The 20,311-nt window shown below is 38.7% G+C and overlaps 1 protein-coding gene across 2 annotated transcripts in view; it reads right to left on the reverse strand.

The window, feature by feature from the left end:
• Positions 1–20,311, reverse strand: part of fam53b (family with sequence similarity 53 member B) — a 179,863-nt gene that overhangs the window by 120,402 nt on the left and 39,150 nt on the right. For both annotated transcript variants that reach the window (XM_003218604.4, XM_016992219.2), the window contains exons 3-4: positions 12,453–12,688; positions 5,476–5,530 (exon numbers count right to left, since the gene is read on the reverse strand). In XM_003218604.4, the coding sequence (XP_003218652.2) occupies positions 5,476–5,530; positions 12,453–12,521 (124 nt within the window). In that variant the 5' untranslated portion in view covers positions 12,522–12,688. The remainder of the gene's footprint in view (positions 1–5,475; positions 5,531–12,452; positions 12,689–20,311) is intronic.

Below are 20,311 nucleotides of genomic sequence, written 5' to 3' on the forward strand. Positions count from 1 at the left end.
TAGTCCCAGAACAGAACCTTGTTGGCACTTGAGACTTCCTTCCAGTTAGAAGCAAATCCATGGATGACAATTCTTTGAGCACAGTTTTCCAACCAAACATGGATCCAACTAGTGGCATTTCCATGTTCAGTAAATTGCTAATCAGAAAATGCTTTGCTGGAATCTAAGTAAATGACATTATGCTGTCGTACCCAAGCTGCTTTAAATGTCTTTGGCACTAACTTGTCTTAACTTTCTATCAGCTTGGGGGTGCTGGTTTGCCTTCCTGTTTGAGCAAGAAACCCCACGGAATCAATGTCCACTCTATTGCTTTCAAGAAACGATAATGATTTATTAATTGGGCTTGGGCCTATCTCCACCCAGGCACTATCTTGATTTCCTCACAACAAAGTCCATACTTAAATTTTGAAGGTAACTGCTTGTTCTTGAAGTTGCCGGTCATGGATGATTCTGGAGACGAAGAACAGATGAAAGTTTGCTCACTTTCTCTGGTAGAGGGACCTTTGGGATACCCAATGCCCAAGGTGATCAGGCTGAAGGCTGAGAGAGCAGGTCTCTCCTGGCAACTTGTTGAAGGCGCAGGAAACTCCACAGGCTGTCACTGGTCAGCGGTAGGTCAGTATAGCCGCATGAGTTCCCAGAACAGTAGTATTGACTTGAAACGGCTTGTCCAAGCCTGGATCTTGCTGAGACTAACTATAGACATGTCTTGCTTCCAAGATTTCCTGGTGGTAATAACCCTAAACTAAAGATGGCTCTATTTCCGCGGCCAAAAAGCTGGACCAAATTACTGTTCCAAACCAGAAAGGGTATGTTTAGCCTGCAGAAGAGAAGGTTGAGAGGAGACATGATAGCCATATACAAATATGTGAGGGGAAGTCATAGGGAGGAGGGAGCAAGCTTGTTTTCTGCTGCCCTGCAGACTAGGATGCGGAACAATGGCTTCACTACAGGAAAGAAGATTCCACCTGAACATCAGGAAGAACTTTCTCACTGTGAGAGCTGTTTGGCAGTGGAACTCTCTGCCCCAGACTGTGGTGGAGGCTCCTTCTTTGGAGCCTTTTAAGCAGAGGCTGGATGGCCATCTGTCAAGAGTGCTTTGAATGAGATTTTCCTGCTTCTTGCAGGGGGTTGGACTGGATGGCCCGTGAGGTCTCTTCCAACTCTACGATTCTATGATTCTATGATTCTTTAAGCTCCACCCTTATGAAACTAATAAAAAATGGCTATTTCAAGCTGTGGGCGAGACACTCTAACAAAATGAGCTGGGACTTCTACAGTTTCATCACAAAAATCCACAATATTCCTGCCATCTACTAAACTGTTAACCCGTTAAAAATATATATATGAGGTTAATTTAATCAGATTTGTTCTTGGCAAACCAATGCTAACTCCTACTAAGAACTGTATTGTCATCAAGATACTAATAGACTCCTGTGTAATCTGTTTTAATATTTTCCCTGGTACTGAGGTCAAGCTGAATTGACTCTACTGCTGGATTTTCTGTTTTGCTTTTGTTGAAGAGAAGGATGTTTCTTCATCTCCATTCATCTCCATTCATTAGCCTATCACACATACTCCTGGTTTTCTCAAAAATGATGACAAGTAGTCCTGTGCATACATCAGTGTCTTTGATATTCTGGCATGCAGTTCATCTGACCTTGCAGACCTGAACTCATCTAGGTTAACTAAATGAGCACTAGTAGATGATTTTAAAAGCATCTTTAAATATATTTGACAAATTCTGACTGCAGAAGCACTTTTCGATCTTGCTTTCTATCTGTTATAGTCACAAGCAAGCATGGAAATGCTCAGGGTGAGAGAAAAGAACAGGAATTTTATAGGGCGTTGGTGCGCTTGAGATAAATAGTTTCTACACATGTGTTTGGCCTGTCTAGCCCCCTCCCTGAGGCCACATGGCATAGCTGGCAAAGTCAAGTAAGGTTTCCTGGCACCTTATGAACAAGAAGCTGGGTGTCAGTGATACTTCCAAATTGCCTTAGTCTATCCTATAAACAGCAACTTAAGAGTATAGCCTATCCTTCTACCTTCCTAATAGTCTTACATAACAACTTTTTCAAGACCTCTGCTTATTGTTGTCTGGATAGACGAGGTTTATTAATTCCTACTTGTTCTACTTCCAGTAAAAATCAAATGGATAACACTATGTAACAAACTACGCTACATTTGATGAGATATGCTGCAGAATGTCCCGCAAAAACAAAGTTTTTGCAGATTAATAAACTTTTTCCATGTTTTTATGATACAGCTGAGAAGGAAATGACATTTATAACACAGGAACAAAAATCATGTTACTTGGTGTCATTAGTTCTCAAGACAATCTGCCTATCCTCACTGAAAAGACAAGGAAGCAAATCAAATCCCTCTCATTCCCTCCCTTTTTTCTTTCCAATTGAAAGATGCCCCATACTTTTTGGATTCTCAATGGCCATACTCCAAATTCAAAACATGACATATTTGCCTCAGTCTTTTGTAAAAGAAAAGACGTATTGGAAACTGACTAGCAGTTTGGAAAATACAGTGGCTTTCAGCACCGAGTCTATCTGGGCAAATTTTAACAACAATATGGTTAGTTAATCTGCACCATTTGGAAGCCCCAATTAAAAAACAATGGGGGGGGGTGTGAATGGGAAATATGCCTAAAATAATAAAGGAAGACAAAAGAGAATGTTGAAAGGAATTGCTCTTCTTGATTGGGCATGGAAAAGTAAATTACATAGGAGGTCAGCAAACAATAGTACGTTTCCTTGGAAAAGGCTGTGGAAAGTTCTTTAGTAAAAGTAACTTCTTTTACAACCCACTGCATCACCACTACAAAGTAACTGATTACTATTAGTACACACCTGGAAACTCATATTATTTATTGCCTAGCCTGTTGTTTTATTACTCTTGGATTAACTTTTCTTGAGAAAAAATTATCCAAATAATAAAATGGACCATAATATAGAAAATTCCCTAGGACAGTATTGTTAAGACACTTCAGGAATAAACATTACTTTGTAGGAAAAGGGAAAAAAGTGTTACTGGTCCTTTAGGTGTGTGTGAAAGGGGCTATGTCCTTCCTACCACACACAAAATAATGTGTCACAGATAATGCCATTACTTGCAATATATTACTTTCTAGCAGCTCAACCTTGGAAACAGGATAATTCAGCATGTAAAGACTAGCATTAGTGCAGCACTGGTATCTGTAGAGCTCTTATGGAACATTAGTCACAAATAAGCTTGTTAGGCTTGAACCCATTATATTCTTTGAGCAACAGAATGATTTTCATTTGCTTCTTATCTCACTTTTTACAGGTGCTGTAAACAGCCCACTTACAGACTCTGAAGCCTCCAGCTTTCATTTAGGATAAAAACACAGATAAATGACTGTGTGTGTTTGTGTATGAGAGAGAGAGAGACCTTGTAATTTTGCTCTCTCACATTCTGTATGAGAATTACTCGCTCCCTCCCCACTGCCAAGGTGACTTCCCTATCTGGAAGCTTGAGAAATGTCCCCACTCATGCACTCACTCAGCCCCCATTAATACTAATGAGGGTAATGCATTTGAACGGTGGGAACAAGATCTTTGTTTGTAAAGTACCAGTTTTTGTAACAGAATAGTTTGCCGCAAACCCTACCAAACGTTTTAATTGGATCTGGCGATCATTACCCAGACACATAAGAAACTTGGGAATACAATGCAGTGCTAGATCATTCAAAACTACCAGCCCTTCAAGAGCAACCAACAGCATCACAAACTTCATAAAGTTCAATAGCATATATCTACTAAGAGATCAGGCAGCTTTTATGTCAGTATCATTTTAAATTTAACAACAGTACAATAATGTGTTGTCGAAGGGTTTCATGGCTGGAATCACTGGGTTGCTATGAGTTTTTTGGGCTGTATGGCCATGTTCCAGAAACATTTTCTCCTGACGTTTTGCCTGCATCTATGGCAGGCATCCTCAGAGGTTATGAGGTAAATTGGAAACTAGGCTAGTGAGGTTTATATATCTGTGGAATGTTCAGGTCAGAGAAAGAACCTTTGTCTATTTGATGCAGGGATGAATGTTTCAATTGGCCACCTTGATTATAATTGATTAGCCTTTCAGTTTCAAGGTCTGGCTGTTTACTGCCTGAGGGAATCATTTGTTGGGAAGTATTAGCTGGCCCTGATTGATTCATGTCTGGAATTCCTCTGTTTTCAGAGTTTTGTTCTTTATTCACTGTCCTGATTTTAGAGTGTTTTTTTAAATACCGGTAACCATATTTTGTTCATGTTCATGGTTTCCTCCTTTCTGTTGAAATTGTCCACATGCTTGTGGATTTCAATGGCTTCTCTGTGTAGTCTGACATTAGAGTTGTTAGAGTGGTCCAGCATTTCTGTGTTCTCAAATAATACGCTACAAACTATCTACAGATCCATTAAGAAAATCCAACAAATGCTACATTCTGCAAAGAACAAGAGGGATCCTCTCAGCTCTGCAGGAGTCTACAGTGTACAGCCATGGACAAGTCTACATAGGGACCACCAAACACAGCAATGCGCAAACACGAATCAAGGAACATGAAAGGCACTGCAGACTAACTCAACTAGAGAAGTCAGCCATAGCAGAGCACTTGATGAACCAACTTGGACACAGCATATCTTACAACCTCTGAGGATGCCTGCCATAGATGCAGGCGAAACATAAACAGAAAATGCTTATGGAACACGGCCATACAGCCCAGAAAACTCGGCGCAACCCAGTGCAAGAATTCAATTAAACTGTGCTCACCCTGATTATTTTTTTCATTTAAAAACTAAAAGGTAGGATTCCATTTCGCCTTAGAGATTACTGTAAAAATTGCAAAAGTGTTTCCATGAACAAAAAAATGCTGCTGCTCATAACCTGAAATACTCAGCAACACAAAACCAAGACTTGCAGCAAGCAAAGAACAGCACAAGGCAAGGTTTACTGCACACCTGTGAGTAACTGGAGCTAAACTATCTAGTATCGCTAAATGTAAAGTTTGGATGTACCAGATGTGCCATTTAGCTGATTTTTCAAGATACAGAACTGCTTTGCATGGATTCTGTTTCCTGTCAATTGCCTCAATTAAGTACATCTGGCTTAGACTGGAATGAGAACAGATGATTTACTAGTTTCTACAATACTTGAGATGAAGCCAAGGTCAGAAGAGTTTGACATGGAGGGCAGACAGTTGGAAATTTACACACAGAGAGCTCATCAGCTGAGTGCCATATAGTGTAACATAAAGCAGATCAGCTGCCATCTATATGGAATTCACAGAAAATTACACGAGAAAGAACGATATAACTTTCTCAGTTTGCAAAGAGGGGGAGAAAGCAAAGAAGGTGAGGTATGTTTCCAATAAAATACAGAAATGGCTTCATCTCCAATAATGCAATGTCAATAGTCAGACAGTTAAAACAATTAAAAGGGGCAGGAGCTTTTCCTACTCACCCATAATTCCACAAGAAAAGAGAGTGGGTCCTTGACTCATCTTCTTTGGAGTGTGCTAAAAACAAATAGGAAAGAGTATTCACTGATCTTTCAGAATGGATGCTGTGTTATAATACCTTCACGCCAAATACCATTCAACATCTGGACAGCACTCATAGGTTAACAAAGAGCACACAGTACAAGACAAATTGGAAAGTCTCTTCTTTCCTTGTAGCTTCCAATGTTGTAATTGAGGTTTTATTCCCTCTTTAGATTTACATAAAACATGTTATGGTTGAGCCTTATGGCTCCGATACTGGGAGACGAGGTCGTAAGACTCCTCGAGAGTCAGACTCTCTTGAGGAGCGCGAAAAGAAACGGCTCCGAGACTTATTTGCAGAACCAACAGACGAAGACTCCTTTGAGGGTTTTACCGAGAGAATGGAGGAAGAGATGGTTAGCTCAGAGGATGACATGGAATGGACTCGTGTGAGGGAGGATTTGGGTGTCACCGGCAATGATAGCATGGGAGGCGACTGGCGGGTTGCAGGATCGGATCCGTGGACGGGCTGGAGGGATGGAACGAGATCCACAGCTGGGGATGCTGTGGGGCGTAGTCAAAGGTGTTTTAGCTCTGATGAGGATGATGATGATGAGGCACCTGGAATTAGGATAGCAGCTGATAGTGATGAGGAGTTATGAACTGGCATAAAATGGGGTTTAGAATCAATGGCTAATTGCGTTGGGCAAGGTAATCTGGACGAACGCTTGGGCTCTTGTTGGGGAAATTCCTGAAGACGGGTGTGATTCGTTTGCTGAATACGTAAGTTACCAAGGACACTGGGCATAGACGGCGGGAGGAACTGTGTGGGCTTTTGTTGTGCAACCTGTGTTTAATCTTGATAGCTTGGACCTCCGTCGTCTTTTTGACGGACATTAATTGCCTACTCTGGATTGACGCTGGACTGACTGACTGACTTCGACCTCGGACTATCCCTTCTGTGGCTATCGGTGGAACTAGTGAACTAAAGACGTCTGTACCTGGCTTTCGACCTTGGACCGGATTGGGACCCTGCTGACTGCTGCTACCCTGATTGATGTGTTTGGACCCGGAGTTCGCTCGTTGCACGGAGGAGTAACAACTTAGTTACTCAATCGTAGCTTTTGAGTAGCAGAGAGGAATCTGCTGCCAGTTATTTGTGTTTCATTGAATCTTTGTTTATCAACTTTTGTTTGTTTAAAGTGCCAGGCTGAAGTAAGCATTTTTGATTTAACCCGGATTAAACTCCTGTTTAATCCGGTTTATCTTTTGAACTGTTTTTAGTTCCAGCAAAGTCTTTTTGTATCTTTTCACATCGAAGGCAAGTGTTTGCCTAGCCCTTTGTTTCTTACAGGCATTTTTGGTTCTGTAACTTTAATAAACTGTGTTGAACCTTATTTGGTGGCGTTCTGTCTGTGACAAAACAACAATAATAATGCACTGAAATTACAATAACTTTCTTTGTTTTTACCTTCCATCTCCAGTGACCCTCGTAATAATTCAGGCAAACACATTACTTAATTCTTCATTAAGAGTACACTGTGTCCAGGCATATGTGTGTGAGTGAGTGTGTGTGTGTGTGTGTGTGTGTACACACACACACACACACACACAGGCAGTCCATAAGTTACAAACATCCAACTTACAAATGACTCATAGTTAAGAAGGAGGGTGAGACAACAGGAAATGAGAGAAATCAGGCCCCAGGAAGGGAAACTCACTCCTGGAAGAGGTGTCTCAACTTTACCATCAATCTTTGTTTACACAACAAGCCAAATTTTTGAAAATCCAATTATCACAAGGAAAAGGGGCACAGACAGCATAAAAAAAACACCACAAGTGTTGACCCTTCCCTGTGCTATCCAAAGCTAAAAGATGTATATTTATGGCTAGAGTTTCACTAAAAATGTACCTGTTCCAAATTAAACTTAAGAACAAACCTACAGAACCTATCTTGTTCATAATCTGGGGACTGCTTGTATCTCATATATGAATGTGAGATGGAGACAGACATTGGCGATAGTAGTTGATAGCTGGTGTTTGAAGACTGACTCCAAGGTGAAAGGTTCTTTCAAGTTGCTTCCAAATGGTATCTTTATTAATCTATTAAGCTATTAATGAGAGGCTTCCCCATTCTTCCATCTCTCTGAAACAACTTGTCACTTTTCAGGTGACACAGACACATGGATATTTACCAACAGCTAGTATAACTAAGAGCTAGTATAACTACAAAGATAAATATTTTTATAACTACTGCCCCTGAAAAGAAAATAGAAATACATTACTCCATAGGGTGGAGACTGCATTTTTATTTTATTATATCCAGTTATTAAAACCATTTTGGGACAATTAAATGTGAGAGCATTCCTTACATCGCTTCCTGTTTTCTTATGCTTGTTCTTCTATTTGTATATTAATATAACTCAGTTATTCAAAAGACAAAACTTACATCCAAGAAAAAGAAATAAGGAATGACAAACATTATGAACCCATATTTGTGCCCATATTAACTGCATTTCACATTTCATAAGGAAGCAAAGAAGAATCTAAGTCAGCCCAAAGTTGTCATCTTTATTACAAGGCACACAATCACAACAATAATCCCAATGAACTTTACTGCCCCATCAGCCGAAAGCAGGCCCATACTTCCCATTGAAATACTGGTAAATGTGTGTTGGTTAAAACTATTCTTTTTAAATATTGTATTGTTCTTTCATGCACTAGAAAAAAAGATTTGAGCAGTGTGTATAGGAATACGTTTTTTTCAAACTATAGTCTGTGCGCGCCCCAACAATCTGAGGCACTGTGAACAGGGCCCTATGCTTAAAACGTTTGAGGACCCCTAATCTACACCAATATTCCAGTTTGGGAAAATGAAAAATTATAGAGACTACTCAATAATAATGCAATTAAAGGCAAAGCATTTGCCACTCATCAAGTTCTATTCTAAAAAAGATTTAAAAATGGCACTGAGGATTCAATCCTACATGCAGAATATACAGAGACAGCTGCATCTTTCATATCTGATTTATTAACAAGGAAGAAGTTTGAAATGGTAGCTCTGAAAAGTAAGTTGAAAATAAACAGTGTTATAAACTGGGAGATAAATCATTCCCACTAACACTAATAACTGGAATAATTTAATAAGATAAAGTATCACTGATTGGTGATAATTATTTGAAACTTTAAAATCAAAACAGGTCTTGGAGTTTACACAGAATGTCATGGAAGCTGTCATCATAGTCCCTGAGAGAAGCATTTGGTTATCAGAACCTTTTGCTGTCATTTTTAAAGTTCTTATTTCAGATGTCCTTTCCCCTATAAACTGGAATTTCTTCCCCAGATGGACCTACAATTAATAATATGACTGTTGCCTGAGGATGATGGAAATTCAACACATCTGAAATTGTCAGTTTGGGGAAGGGTGTCCCAAAACATGGAATCTTACTTTACAATCTGTTGAATTATGTTTTAAACTAAACAACGTGTCTGTTTTCTTTTTTCTGCCCCTCCTCAATCGCTGACATGTACAGTTTTGACTTACCCATCTGAGGCCTTGTTAAATGTTAACAAAAGGGGTAATATTAAAAAGTTATCAAGGAATGAGACATTAATTTCAGCTAGAAGACACTGACTCACTGCAGTAATTAATGGATTTGCAAGTGAATCAGTCAATGGAAAATTTGTAATAAAAAAATGTTTGGATTGCCTCTGAGCAGCCACAGAACATTTTACTGTGCTATGGATAGGATTTAGCTTTGTATATTTTGGTGCCCAAGCTCCATCCTTACAAGATCTCTCAAAATGTCTAATCCACTGAAAAAAGAAGATGGGTGAAAAGCAGAATTAGAGGGCTGGAAGAAGGAGGGAGAAAGAAATTTGTAGTGAGGAAAACCTCCTTCTTAAATATTAATGTGCCTAGCACGGTGTACGCAAAATAAACACACTAAAGGATTACTAAGGCACTTGCAATAAACAATGGAAACCAAAATAAAACCAATTGAGGAAGGACTTAAGAGACTCACATTGCATTTCCCACTCAGTCTTCAGAAACACTTCAATTTCCATATAAGCCAACAAGTGAGAGGGGAGTTTACTAGATTTTCAACATAAAGAAAACCTTCCCCAACCCCGCCTTTTTCCATTCCAGATGATGGCTATTTTTTTCTTCTTTTTAATTGCTATTCCTATTCCTTTTCATTCCTATTCATGTATTTCTTGATCCCAACTATTTGAATGATTCTGGGTTTCATAGGTTTCTCTAGCTCTCCAGCTTTCTAGCAAAGGTCCACGTGATGCATTTCCTTTCATCCGAATCCATCTTATTGTAAGGCCTTTTGTCTTAAGGACTTCATCAGAATGAGTCATCCATCCTACTTAATTCTAATATTCTAAAACTGTATATACTGTATTGCACATAGACGCAGGTTACGGTTTGTTGTTTTGAGAACATGCTAGAGCAAGCCTCCAAATTATGCATTCTATCCATCTTATGCACATCAGGAAATAACCAATAAATTACTTTTTTGTGTCAAGAGCAACTTGAGAAACTGCAAGTTGCTTCTGGCGTGAGAGAATTGGCCGTCTGCAAGGACGTTGCCCAGGAGATGCCCAGACGTTTGATGTTTTACCATCCTTGTGGGAGGCTTCTCTCATGTCCCCGCATGGAGAGCTGGAGCTGACACAGGGAGCTCACCCGTTCTCCTCAGATTCAAACTGCCGAACTGTCAGTCAGCGGTCCTGCCGGCACAAGGGATGAACCCATTGTGCCACAAGGGGCTCATAAACTACTATGACTCATTTGTAACAAATTGGTCCATAAACTACTATGACTCATTTGTAACAAATTGGAATTTCTCGTTTCACCTAAATATGGGAGACTATAGTTTTTTCAAATTGCAGTTAGTTATCTACATTAAAAATATATGTTTTAGTTAAATAGAATTTGTACTAACCACTGTGTTTATCATTTCCCAAATGAAACAAGGAGAGAAGCTTCACAACTCCTCTCCTTGCACATGAAAGAGAAGAACAAAGGAAGCACACAGGACGAATTAGGGTCTTTCCATAGTACCGGTTTGTAAAATCGCACAATATTCACAATACTTGAGTGTGGCTGAATAAAGATTACTCACACATCAGGTGTTTCATTTAGGACATCATCTCATGAGGTTTTATCATATTTATTTAATTCGGAATGACAGGAAGGCTGACTTTCAGTGAGTCGAGGAAGCTTATCACCTGAACTGACGAATCCCCACAACAATGGTATCTGATTATCTGTTAAGTGATTTAAACATGTTTATTTATGTTTTACTGTCAAGTTGGTTTTATTGCTTATTGTTTATGTATGGTTGATTTGTATTTTAAAATGTTGTGAGCCGCTTTGGGTCCCGTTTAGGGAGAAAAGCAGGATATAAAGATTTATTATTATTATTGTTGTTGTTGTTGATGTTGTTATTGTTATAATGATTGCCTGTAAGCATCCACAGAACATTTTACTGTGGTATGGATAGGGTTTAGCTTGGAAATTTTGGTCTCCTAGATCCATCCTTACAAGATCTCTCAAAATGTCTAATCCACTGAAAAAAGAAAGTGGCTAAAAAGTGGTGGCACAATGGGTTGAACCCTTCTTCTGCTGAACTGCTGGCCTGAAAGTTGGCAGTTCAAATCCGTGGGATGGTGTGAGCTCGTTGTTAGCCCTAGCTCCTGCCAACCTAGCAGTTCGAAAATATATAAATGTGAGTAGATAAATAGGTACTACTTGAGCGGGAAAAGAATAAAAACGCTCCAAGCAGTCATGCTGGTCACACGACCAGGAGGTGATAACACAGACTCCCCGGCTTGGAAATGGAGAAGAGTACTTCCCCCTGAGCCAGAGATGAGCACCGCCTCCAAAGCCGGAAATGAAAGGAGAAGCCTTTACCTTTGTCTGTGTATGTGTGTCTCATTGTATTGTGACAAGGCATTGAATGTTTGCCTGTATTTGTTTATACTGTAATCCACTCTGAGTCCCCACGGGGAAAAGGGCGGAATATAAATAAAGTATTCTTATTATTAGTACAGTAGAGTATCACTTATCCAACACTCACTTATCCAACATTCTGGATTATCCAAAGCATTTTTGTAGTCAATGTTTTCAATACATCTATTTGGTGCTAAATTTGTTAATACAGTAATTACTACATAGCATTACTGCGTATTGAACTACTTTTTCTGTCAAATTTGTTGTATAACATGATGTTTTGGTGCTTAATTTGTAAAATCATAACCTAATTTGATGTTTAATAGGCTTTTCCTTAATCCCTCCTTATTATCCAACATATTCGCTTATCCAACGTTCTGCCGGCTCGTTTACATTGGATAAGTGAGACTCTACTGTAGTAGTAGTAGTAGTAGTAGTATTACATAATGATAGTGCAGCAATACAGCTCGCATTTGCCCACACATATGTATACCTTCAGACAAAATTAACACTTTTTGTAAACATGATGATTGATAACATTGCAGAGTTATATTCTTCTCGCCCACCCATCACCAAACAGATCCAGCAGGAGAGCAAACAATGATGCTCCATTTCTTTTACTCTAAATCAGAGCTTCCCAAACATTTCATGTTGGTAACACGATTTTTAAGACATGCATCATCTGGCGACACAGTAATTCAGTTATATTAGCAAACCAAAGGTTACATACATAAATGTATGTAAAAATACATAAATTGTAATAACAAAATGTATGGAGGCACAACCAATGTCATGAAAACCTTTAATAACAGACATTGTGAAGGTTTTTGTCATTTCTCGTTACGTTCATGCAACACGCCTACACCCTGCAGCCGAAAACTAACGTGTTGCAACACAGAGTTTGGAAAGCACTGCTCTAAAATAAAGAACATCCTTACAGATGGTAACATACAGCAGAAAAAGCTACACTGTTGGTAGGAAATGAACTCTTACCAGCTCAGCCCTGCATGATAGAGAATCAGCACCTTTGTTTTCCAGAGCTGTAGTTAGGATCATCACCATGGTAACAAAGTCATGCGTTGAGGTCCATTCCAGTAGAGGTAAAGATCACAATCAGCCATATTAGGCACAGTCTCTGATTCAGTGCATTTTCCAAGAAAAGGAGTCCAGCAGAGCCAATTCCCATCTGTTTCACAAACTGGATGACTTGACAAAAAGGGCTTCAAACTCTGAAAGAAAAAGGGAAACAATGCAAAGATAAGCACAGACTATTTGTAAGCAGATCTGTTTTCATCCCATACTAGCTGAGGGAACCTTGCCCCCCTGCAAGGTATCCAAAAGTGCAATGCAGTGCAGTGACTGAGTAACCAAATACGTTGGTGAGAGAAAGATACAAGCCCATTCCTTCCTACATGAACTGCAGAGGTTCATGTAACCCTTCCACATTACACAATTTCACATTACACAATTACAAGACTGTGAATCCCCTTTAACTGCTATGGTAATATCCTATGAAATCCTAGGTTTGTGGCTTGGAGAGGCACTCAAGTTCTCTGACTGAGAAGTCTAAATCCTCCCCTTGAACTGCAAATTCAAGGATTCCATAGGATTTTTCCATGGCAATTAAAGTAGAATTATAATGCTACAACTGAGTAGTGGGAAAGGATGTTGGGTGGTGACCCCAAGAGATTCTTGATAACCACAGACTAACAAGGAAGGAAGGAACTTGTTGCCAGCTATATGTGGCAACTCTTATTACATTGGTTCTCATCCTGTGGATCCCAGGTGTTTTGGTCTACAACTTCCAGAAATCCCAACCAGTTTACTCCCAGTTTACTGGGAGTTGACAGCCAAAACATCTGAGGACCCACAGGATAAGAACCACTGTCTTATTACATCAACGTGCACTTTACTACAAAGTGACGAATTGGTTAACAGATTTGGGCTTTCTGATAAAAATGCTTAATGGGGGAGATGTGTATCAAGGGTGACACTTATGTGGCTCTGTGATGCACACCACTCCTGGAGGCTATCAGAAGACAACAACAGAGGGTTTGACGGAAAATCATAATTCAAAATTAGGGTAACTGCACAACTAAGGAATTGAATTCTCTTCTAAAATGTGGAAACTCGTTTTCATAGATAAAGGTAAAGGTTTTCCCTTGACATTAAGTCTAGTCATGTCTGACTCTGAGGACTTGGTGCTCATCTCCATTTCTAAGTCAAAGAGCCGGCATTGTCCGTAGACACCACCAAGGTCATGTGGCCGAGATGACTGCATGGAGCGCCACTACCTTCCCGCCGGAGCGGTACCTATTGATCTATTCACATTTGCATATTTTCAAACTGCTAGGTTGGCAGAAGCTGGGGCTAACAGTGGGAGCTCATCCCACTCCCCAGATTCGAACCGCCAACCTTTCAGTCCTCTGTGCCATCCGCTGCACCATCAGATATGGGGAGGTAATTTCAATGGCCCCTGAAGATTGCCCACATCTGCTCTAAGGGCACATCTGCACTGACCAAGTAATACGGAACCAAAGCAAGAGGTGGAAGTGAAGCAAACATGCACCTAATAACATGTAAAGCCCTGGAACTGGGTCAAGGCCTGGGCGGTGCTTATACACACAGGAGAGGTCAGGATCTGCGGTATCTGTGGCTTCACAGTCACTGAATATTCGGGGACGGTTTCAACTCACACACACACACCCCTCACAATGTGCATATATGGATCATCAGAGCATCCATCTCTTAATCGTTTCTGCCATGCAACGTGGTTTCCATCAATGTGTGCTGATGCACATTACCCCACAACTTTACTTATTCCAGTTTAGGATCTCTATGGCTGGATCTACACTGCCATATAAAATTTAGATTACCTGCTTTGAACTGGATTATATGGCAGTGTAGACTCATATAATCCAGTTCAAAGCAGATAATGTGGATTATTTGCTTTGATCCTCTGTATTATATGGCTGTGCAGAAGAGGCCTAAAGTGCAATCCTTTATTTATTTATTTATTTATTTATTTCACTTTTGTAACAACAATTAACCATTTTGAGAACAGTATTTATGTCGGGAAAGTACACTGTATAAAGAAAAGAGAAATTGTCGATGTCTTAATATAGCCTGTATGTAAAATCATGAAGAATGTTAACATTTTACATAGTTGCTAAGCTAAAATAACAATAAGCATAATAATAAGATGCTTCCCATCTAGTTTAGAACTTTCCTTGCTTAAGACATATTATAATTGTGTTACAATCTTCTATATACTTAAGTATATTTTGTTTTATCCCCCTCCCTGCCACCCTTACGCCTTGCCCTTTTCCCTTGCCCTTTTCTTGTGCTACCTCCACCTGGACCAACTCATCTGTTTTTGTTGCAGGTTTCCCTTTCCCTCAATGAATATAAACTAAACAAATTTATCCCATATATTCCAAAAATCTGTTTTCTTCCATATTCCCTTTTTAACATTAATGTCACAAGTCAGTTTATCATTAATTACTATATTTTATATTTCTCTATACCATTCTTCTAATTTGATTTTTCTTTTAACTTTCCAATTCTATGCAAATATCAGTCTCGCAGATGTTAGTAAACTAGAGGTCAATTGTTTCTCTTCTTGTGAGGGTATCGTCTTATCATATATGCTATTTCTGGTGTACTCTTTGACTCTATTTTTATTATTGCTCTTATTTCTTTAAATAATGTTTCCCAAAATTTTTGTATAAATTTACAGGACCACCACATATGAATGCATGAGCCTACTTCCTGGCAACCTCTCCATCATTGGTTTGAATATTTATCATCTATCTGATTTAATCTAACAGAAGTTAAATACCATCTTCATATTATTTTATAATAATTCTCTGTAATTCTTATAGACATATTTTTTAAAATGTGCATATTCCATATCTTTTCCATTCTTGAATAAATGCACATCCTGGTAACAGTGGGATTCCTGATCTGTTGGCTTAGTCAATGTCCTATGCTATATAGCATATTCTAAAGTATTAAGGAACTCAGACCTGAAACTAATGCAGACTTGTCTGGAACAAAGGTTTAAGAAAAAGCTGCATGCTTGTTTCATAATTCATAAAATTGTTTGCATATAACTCAATGTTATTTATTCAAATCTCTAGACAGCCTGCAAAACATTTCAGATAAAAGTTCAAACTACTCAAAGATATTTACATGAGCTACATGGGGGAATCATGGGAAAATCAGAGAGCCGAGGCAGATTATTTTTCAAGCTATATTTTTGCTTCTGGCAAGGCCCTGAAACTAAATGCATGTATATATGTATATGTGTGTGTGTGTGTGTGTGTGTGTATATACACAAACACAAACACACGCACACACATATATATATACACACACACACACACATACACAGTACTGTAGTTAAGCTCGAATGAGAATTTTTTTCCTGAAAATATGCCTACAATACAATTTAAACATTTTTGTTGTAAGTAGGAAGAAGTGAATGCAAAAAGAAGAGGGTGGAAAACATGAGCTGTAAGATATTAAAAGATTATATCCCAATCTGCAATTAAAAGCAAGCAGTTCTATTTAGGGTCAATGGTTTAGAATATGCTGATAAGCATCAGGACTCACTAAGAGCCCATATTGATTCCTAAGTCAGCTTGTAAATCATATTTGTTGTTTACTTGGATGTGAACTTGCAAGGGGTGCCACTGAAAACCTTCACTTAAAGGCCAGCTGGCTAGTAAAGAAAAATTATCTACTATTGTTTTGTCAGAACTAGGTTCATCCAGAGTGCAAAACCATGGAAGGAAGAAAATCGATAACATTTTCTCAAGATTTACTGTTGGGGGAAAAAAGGAAGCCGGATAAATCTGTGTTTCATACAGGTTGACTTCAAGTACAGTTTGCTCATAGCTTCCCCATTAATCTTTGAACAACCCCATGACCTTCTGAGAATTACGAAAACGACAAGCTGAGAAGATGAGGCAAGACTAGACTAACACCCAAATCCTAAAAACATGCTTAGCTAAAGGCAGCCACATGTTAGTACATCTGATTTAATAACCCTGGCTGAAACAAGAAAGACAGACTCATTTCTCAATATGACAATCCTTCTGTATTATGCAGCTATCTTATTTCCACCATGAAGGTTTGAGCACCTTTAAGTAGATCCAAAAACTACTTTCCCTCCTCTAGAACTCATCGTTGTCACTGAAATTTGGTACCTCTCTCAATCAAAAAGAAAACACTTGTTTTTGAAGGAGAGTTCTGTGCAACAGGTTTGGAGAAGAAGGTGCAAAACTGATTTGGGGAGTTGATGTTGCCCATGACTCTTTTAAGGTGATTAGTGTCCCTTAGTCTAAAGCAGCCACTCTCACATGGGGCAAGTGAAGCTTTCTGGCCACATTGGCTTGGGCTTCTTGAAGATATAGTTCAAAAACATCTGACTAAAATCCAACGTTCTAAAGAATGGATGATTTATTGAACTAATGAGCTTTCTAGATACATGTATGGGCTGCATGCATTCTTAGATTTTTTGGATTAATTTATTTCTTTGCAGTATTTATATTCTGCTCATCATACCTCGAAAGGGACTCAGAGTGGCCTTACAATAGGCAAAATTTAATTGTCATAAACATTAAACAGACATATAGTAAAATAAATACATTAAAATATAAGATTAAAAAGCATAAAAACATTAAAACCAATTATTAGCAAGAACCACATAATCCAATAACCACATAATCCGATGTAGGGGATCTGTTGGGCACACAATAATCAACATGCACTGTCTGGGAATTAGCATTATGACTATAAGAATTGTAATAAGGAGTAACTTGGCTTGTAAATAATGGCCCATTCAATATATTCCAGGCATATGATATACCAAATTAAACAGACACAATAAAAATGTGTAAGATTTTGGTTACTGGTTTTTGTTGAGCTTATGTTTTATGGTATTTTATATGTTTTTCGCATTAATTCATTGTAACTGAAATGTATTTTAGGCTGATATATTTTATTGTTGTATTACCGGGCTTGATCCCCATGTAAACCACCCGAGTCCTTTTGGGGAGATGGGGCAGGATATAATAATAAAGCTATTATTATTATTACAGTTTCTATATGGGGATATTAGCTTAGAAACATGCTTGCAATTAAGCGAAGGATGTGCACTCTGAAAAAATTAGCTGCAATTAAACTGAAATAGATTGCAGAAATATTAGAAGAGTAGGTTTGGCACTACTTTACTCTCAGGTCAAGAGAGTACAACATGCTAAAGGTGACCCACCAGTTGTCCTTGGTTCAAATCAGACTTGAATCCTGGTCTCAATCATCAACCACTCAAACCAACACACAAATCACTACACCACATTGGCTCTCAGATGACAGAACAAGGTTCTGAAATATATTTTTCCTAGTTTCTTCTTGAATATGCAGATGTGCTTCAGGAAACTCTCTGCAAATGCAGCAGGGTATGATATGATCCATGGACAAATCAAGCGTTATTCCGATGAGAGGAGAAAGCACCAACATTATGCCCCCCCCCCCCCCACAACAACCACCACCACCTCTACCATTTCCCCATTGAGGGGTTGAAAAACAACAGAAGGGTGTCACAGCAGAGAGAGCAGAGGGGTTTAGTTCTTCTTGTAGCTTATCCCAGGGTGGACAAAGATCTCATCTTTCACCACTGCATTCAGAGAAGAGGATGTTTCCTTTTTTCGGTAAGAGTTGATACACTGACTCATGAATAAGTCAACACAGGATTTTTTGGGGTTAATTTTTTAACAACCATTTCTAGACTTACACATGAGTATGTTTATCTGCTTTAACTCAGAATAGGGATGGCAACTGTCACAGAGTTTAGGGCCATTTTTCATGTGAATAAAGTGCTCAAGGACCATGCTTGTTTGTTTTTTAAGCTTTTTCTTAAATGTATAAAATTTAAGCTACAAATAAATAAAACAGATTAGAATTAACTGAGAAGATATCCGTTGTGCTCTTACAATTCTATAGTTTGCCAACTGGCGTTCGTAAGCCTGCTTCTAATGTATTAGCTCAGCTTCTGAAATTGCACCACAGTTAGCAGACTGTTTATACAACACATTTGAAACCAGCTTGATATCTAGTTAGGTACAATGGTTTCCAACCACAGGAACAGAATGTGTGGAGAGAACGGAACTGTGGCATTTCACAATCCGAAATCTAGACAACATGACTAGATACCGGATTATTGAAATGTATATTATTTAAAGAATGGAAAGTTCTCAGAAGCCTCTTCTCAATGAGGCAAAAAGATGTGAGTAATTCAGAAACCTATGCAACCTCATAAGAAAGAAAATCCAGCAGAAAATATTGAGATTCGTTAAAAGGTCAGAATTTGTAGCAGTCTACCAGATTAAGAGTGCAAATGGATCCAATAAAAAAGACATTCTTTAATTTGCTACAGTTCTTGTGACTTAAACTGTTTTACATTCCTATTCATTTTTGTTGTGGTTAGTTTAAGAAAGCCATGATAATTCTATATCCTCTGAAAATTTGCATACAGCTGCACGAAGATGTTGGCCTTATCGGTGGTTTAAAACTGCCATGAGCACCTGCAGTAGACTCCAAGGCTCAGGTGAGTTCCTGCCTCTGCAACTTGTGTCTTTATATTTATTTACTAAATCCCAACAGCAGTTAATTGGCTTGGTTCAATTCAATACGTGAACTTCAGCCTTACTCCTATCACACCACTGGTTCTTGATCTGATAGCTTAAATTTGCCAGGTTGCATGTGACAATAAAAACCAAGGCAAAGTGTAGGCAGCCCTATGCCCACTTGATTCCCTACTATTGCTTGATCACTTCTTCTTCTCATTCTCGGTACACAGGAAACCTATTTCTTGGCCCATGTGTAATTTTGCCCCATCTTACTCTGGCCTGGATTCAGTCTTTCTTCAATGTGTATCTACCACCCATTGTTTTTTTGGATTCTTATTTTTCAGGTCACTGCATGCTTTGTCTTACTAATTTTAACTATCCTTTCAACTGAAGACTCCTCTTTCTTTCCCTCTGAAACATACAGCCTAAACTCATCTTAAACACAATCGGTTTCTTCTGGGGTTCATCTTGTTTCAGTTCATTACCTCTTTTTCTCAACCACGATGTCCACATATATTTCTTTCAGTTTCACATTTCCTTTATTTTTTTTACTCTCCGTGCTCTTTATTACTGGAACTATCTATTACTTAACATCCTTAAGAAATCTTGGGACATATTCACACACACACACACACACACACACACACACACACACACCTTTACTTAGATGCTTTGATATCAATGTGTATTAGAAATGTATTTGGTGTGTTGCACTAATGCCTCTGATTCTGATTGGCTGAGTTGGAGTGACACCTTGAAATGACTGTTCCAGAAACTGAACCAGTGTGACTTTCATGGAGGAGAAGATTTGGTTGGAACTGAAATCTCATGCAGGAGATGATTGGCAACTCAGAATATGTCCCAAGATTTCTTAAGGATGTTAAGTAATAGATAGTTCCAGTAATAAAGAACACAGAGAGTAAAAAATACACGTATATAAAAATCCTAATACAGTAGAGTCTCACTTATCCAAGCTAAACGGGCCGGCAGAAGCTTGGATAAGCGAATATCTTGGATTATAAGGACTAATCAAGGAAAAGCCTATTAAACATCAAATTAGGTTATGATTTTACAAATTAAGCACCAAAACTTCATGTTATACAACAAATTTGACAGAAAAAGTAGTTCAATACGCAGTAATGTTATGTTGTAATTACTGTGTTTACGAATTTAGCACCAAAATATCACGATATATTGAAAACATTGACTACAAAAATG

The sequence above is a fragment of the Anolis carolinensis genome, chromosome 3 (genome assembly GCF_035594765.1).
Source record: "Anolis carolinensis isolate JA03-04 chromosome 3, rAnoCar3.1.pri, whole genome shotgun sequence".
Classification (NCBI taxonomy): domain Eukaryota; kingdom Metazoa; phylum Chordata; class Lepidosauria; order Squamata; family Dactyloidae; genus Anolis; species Anolis carolinensis.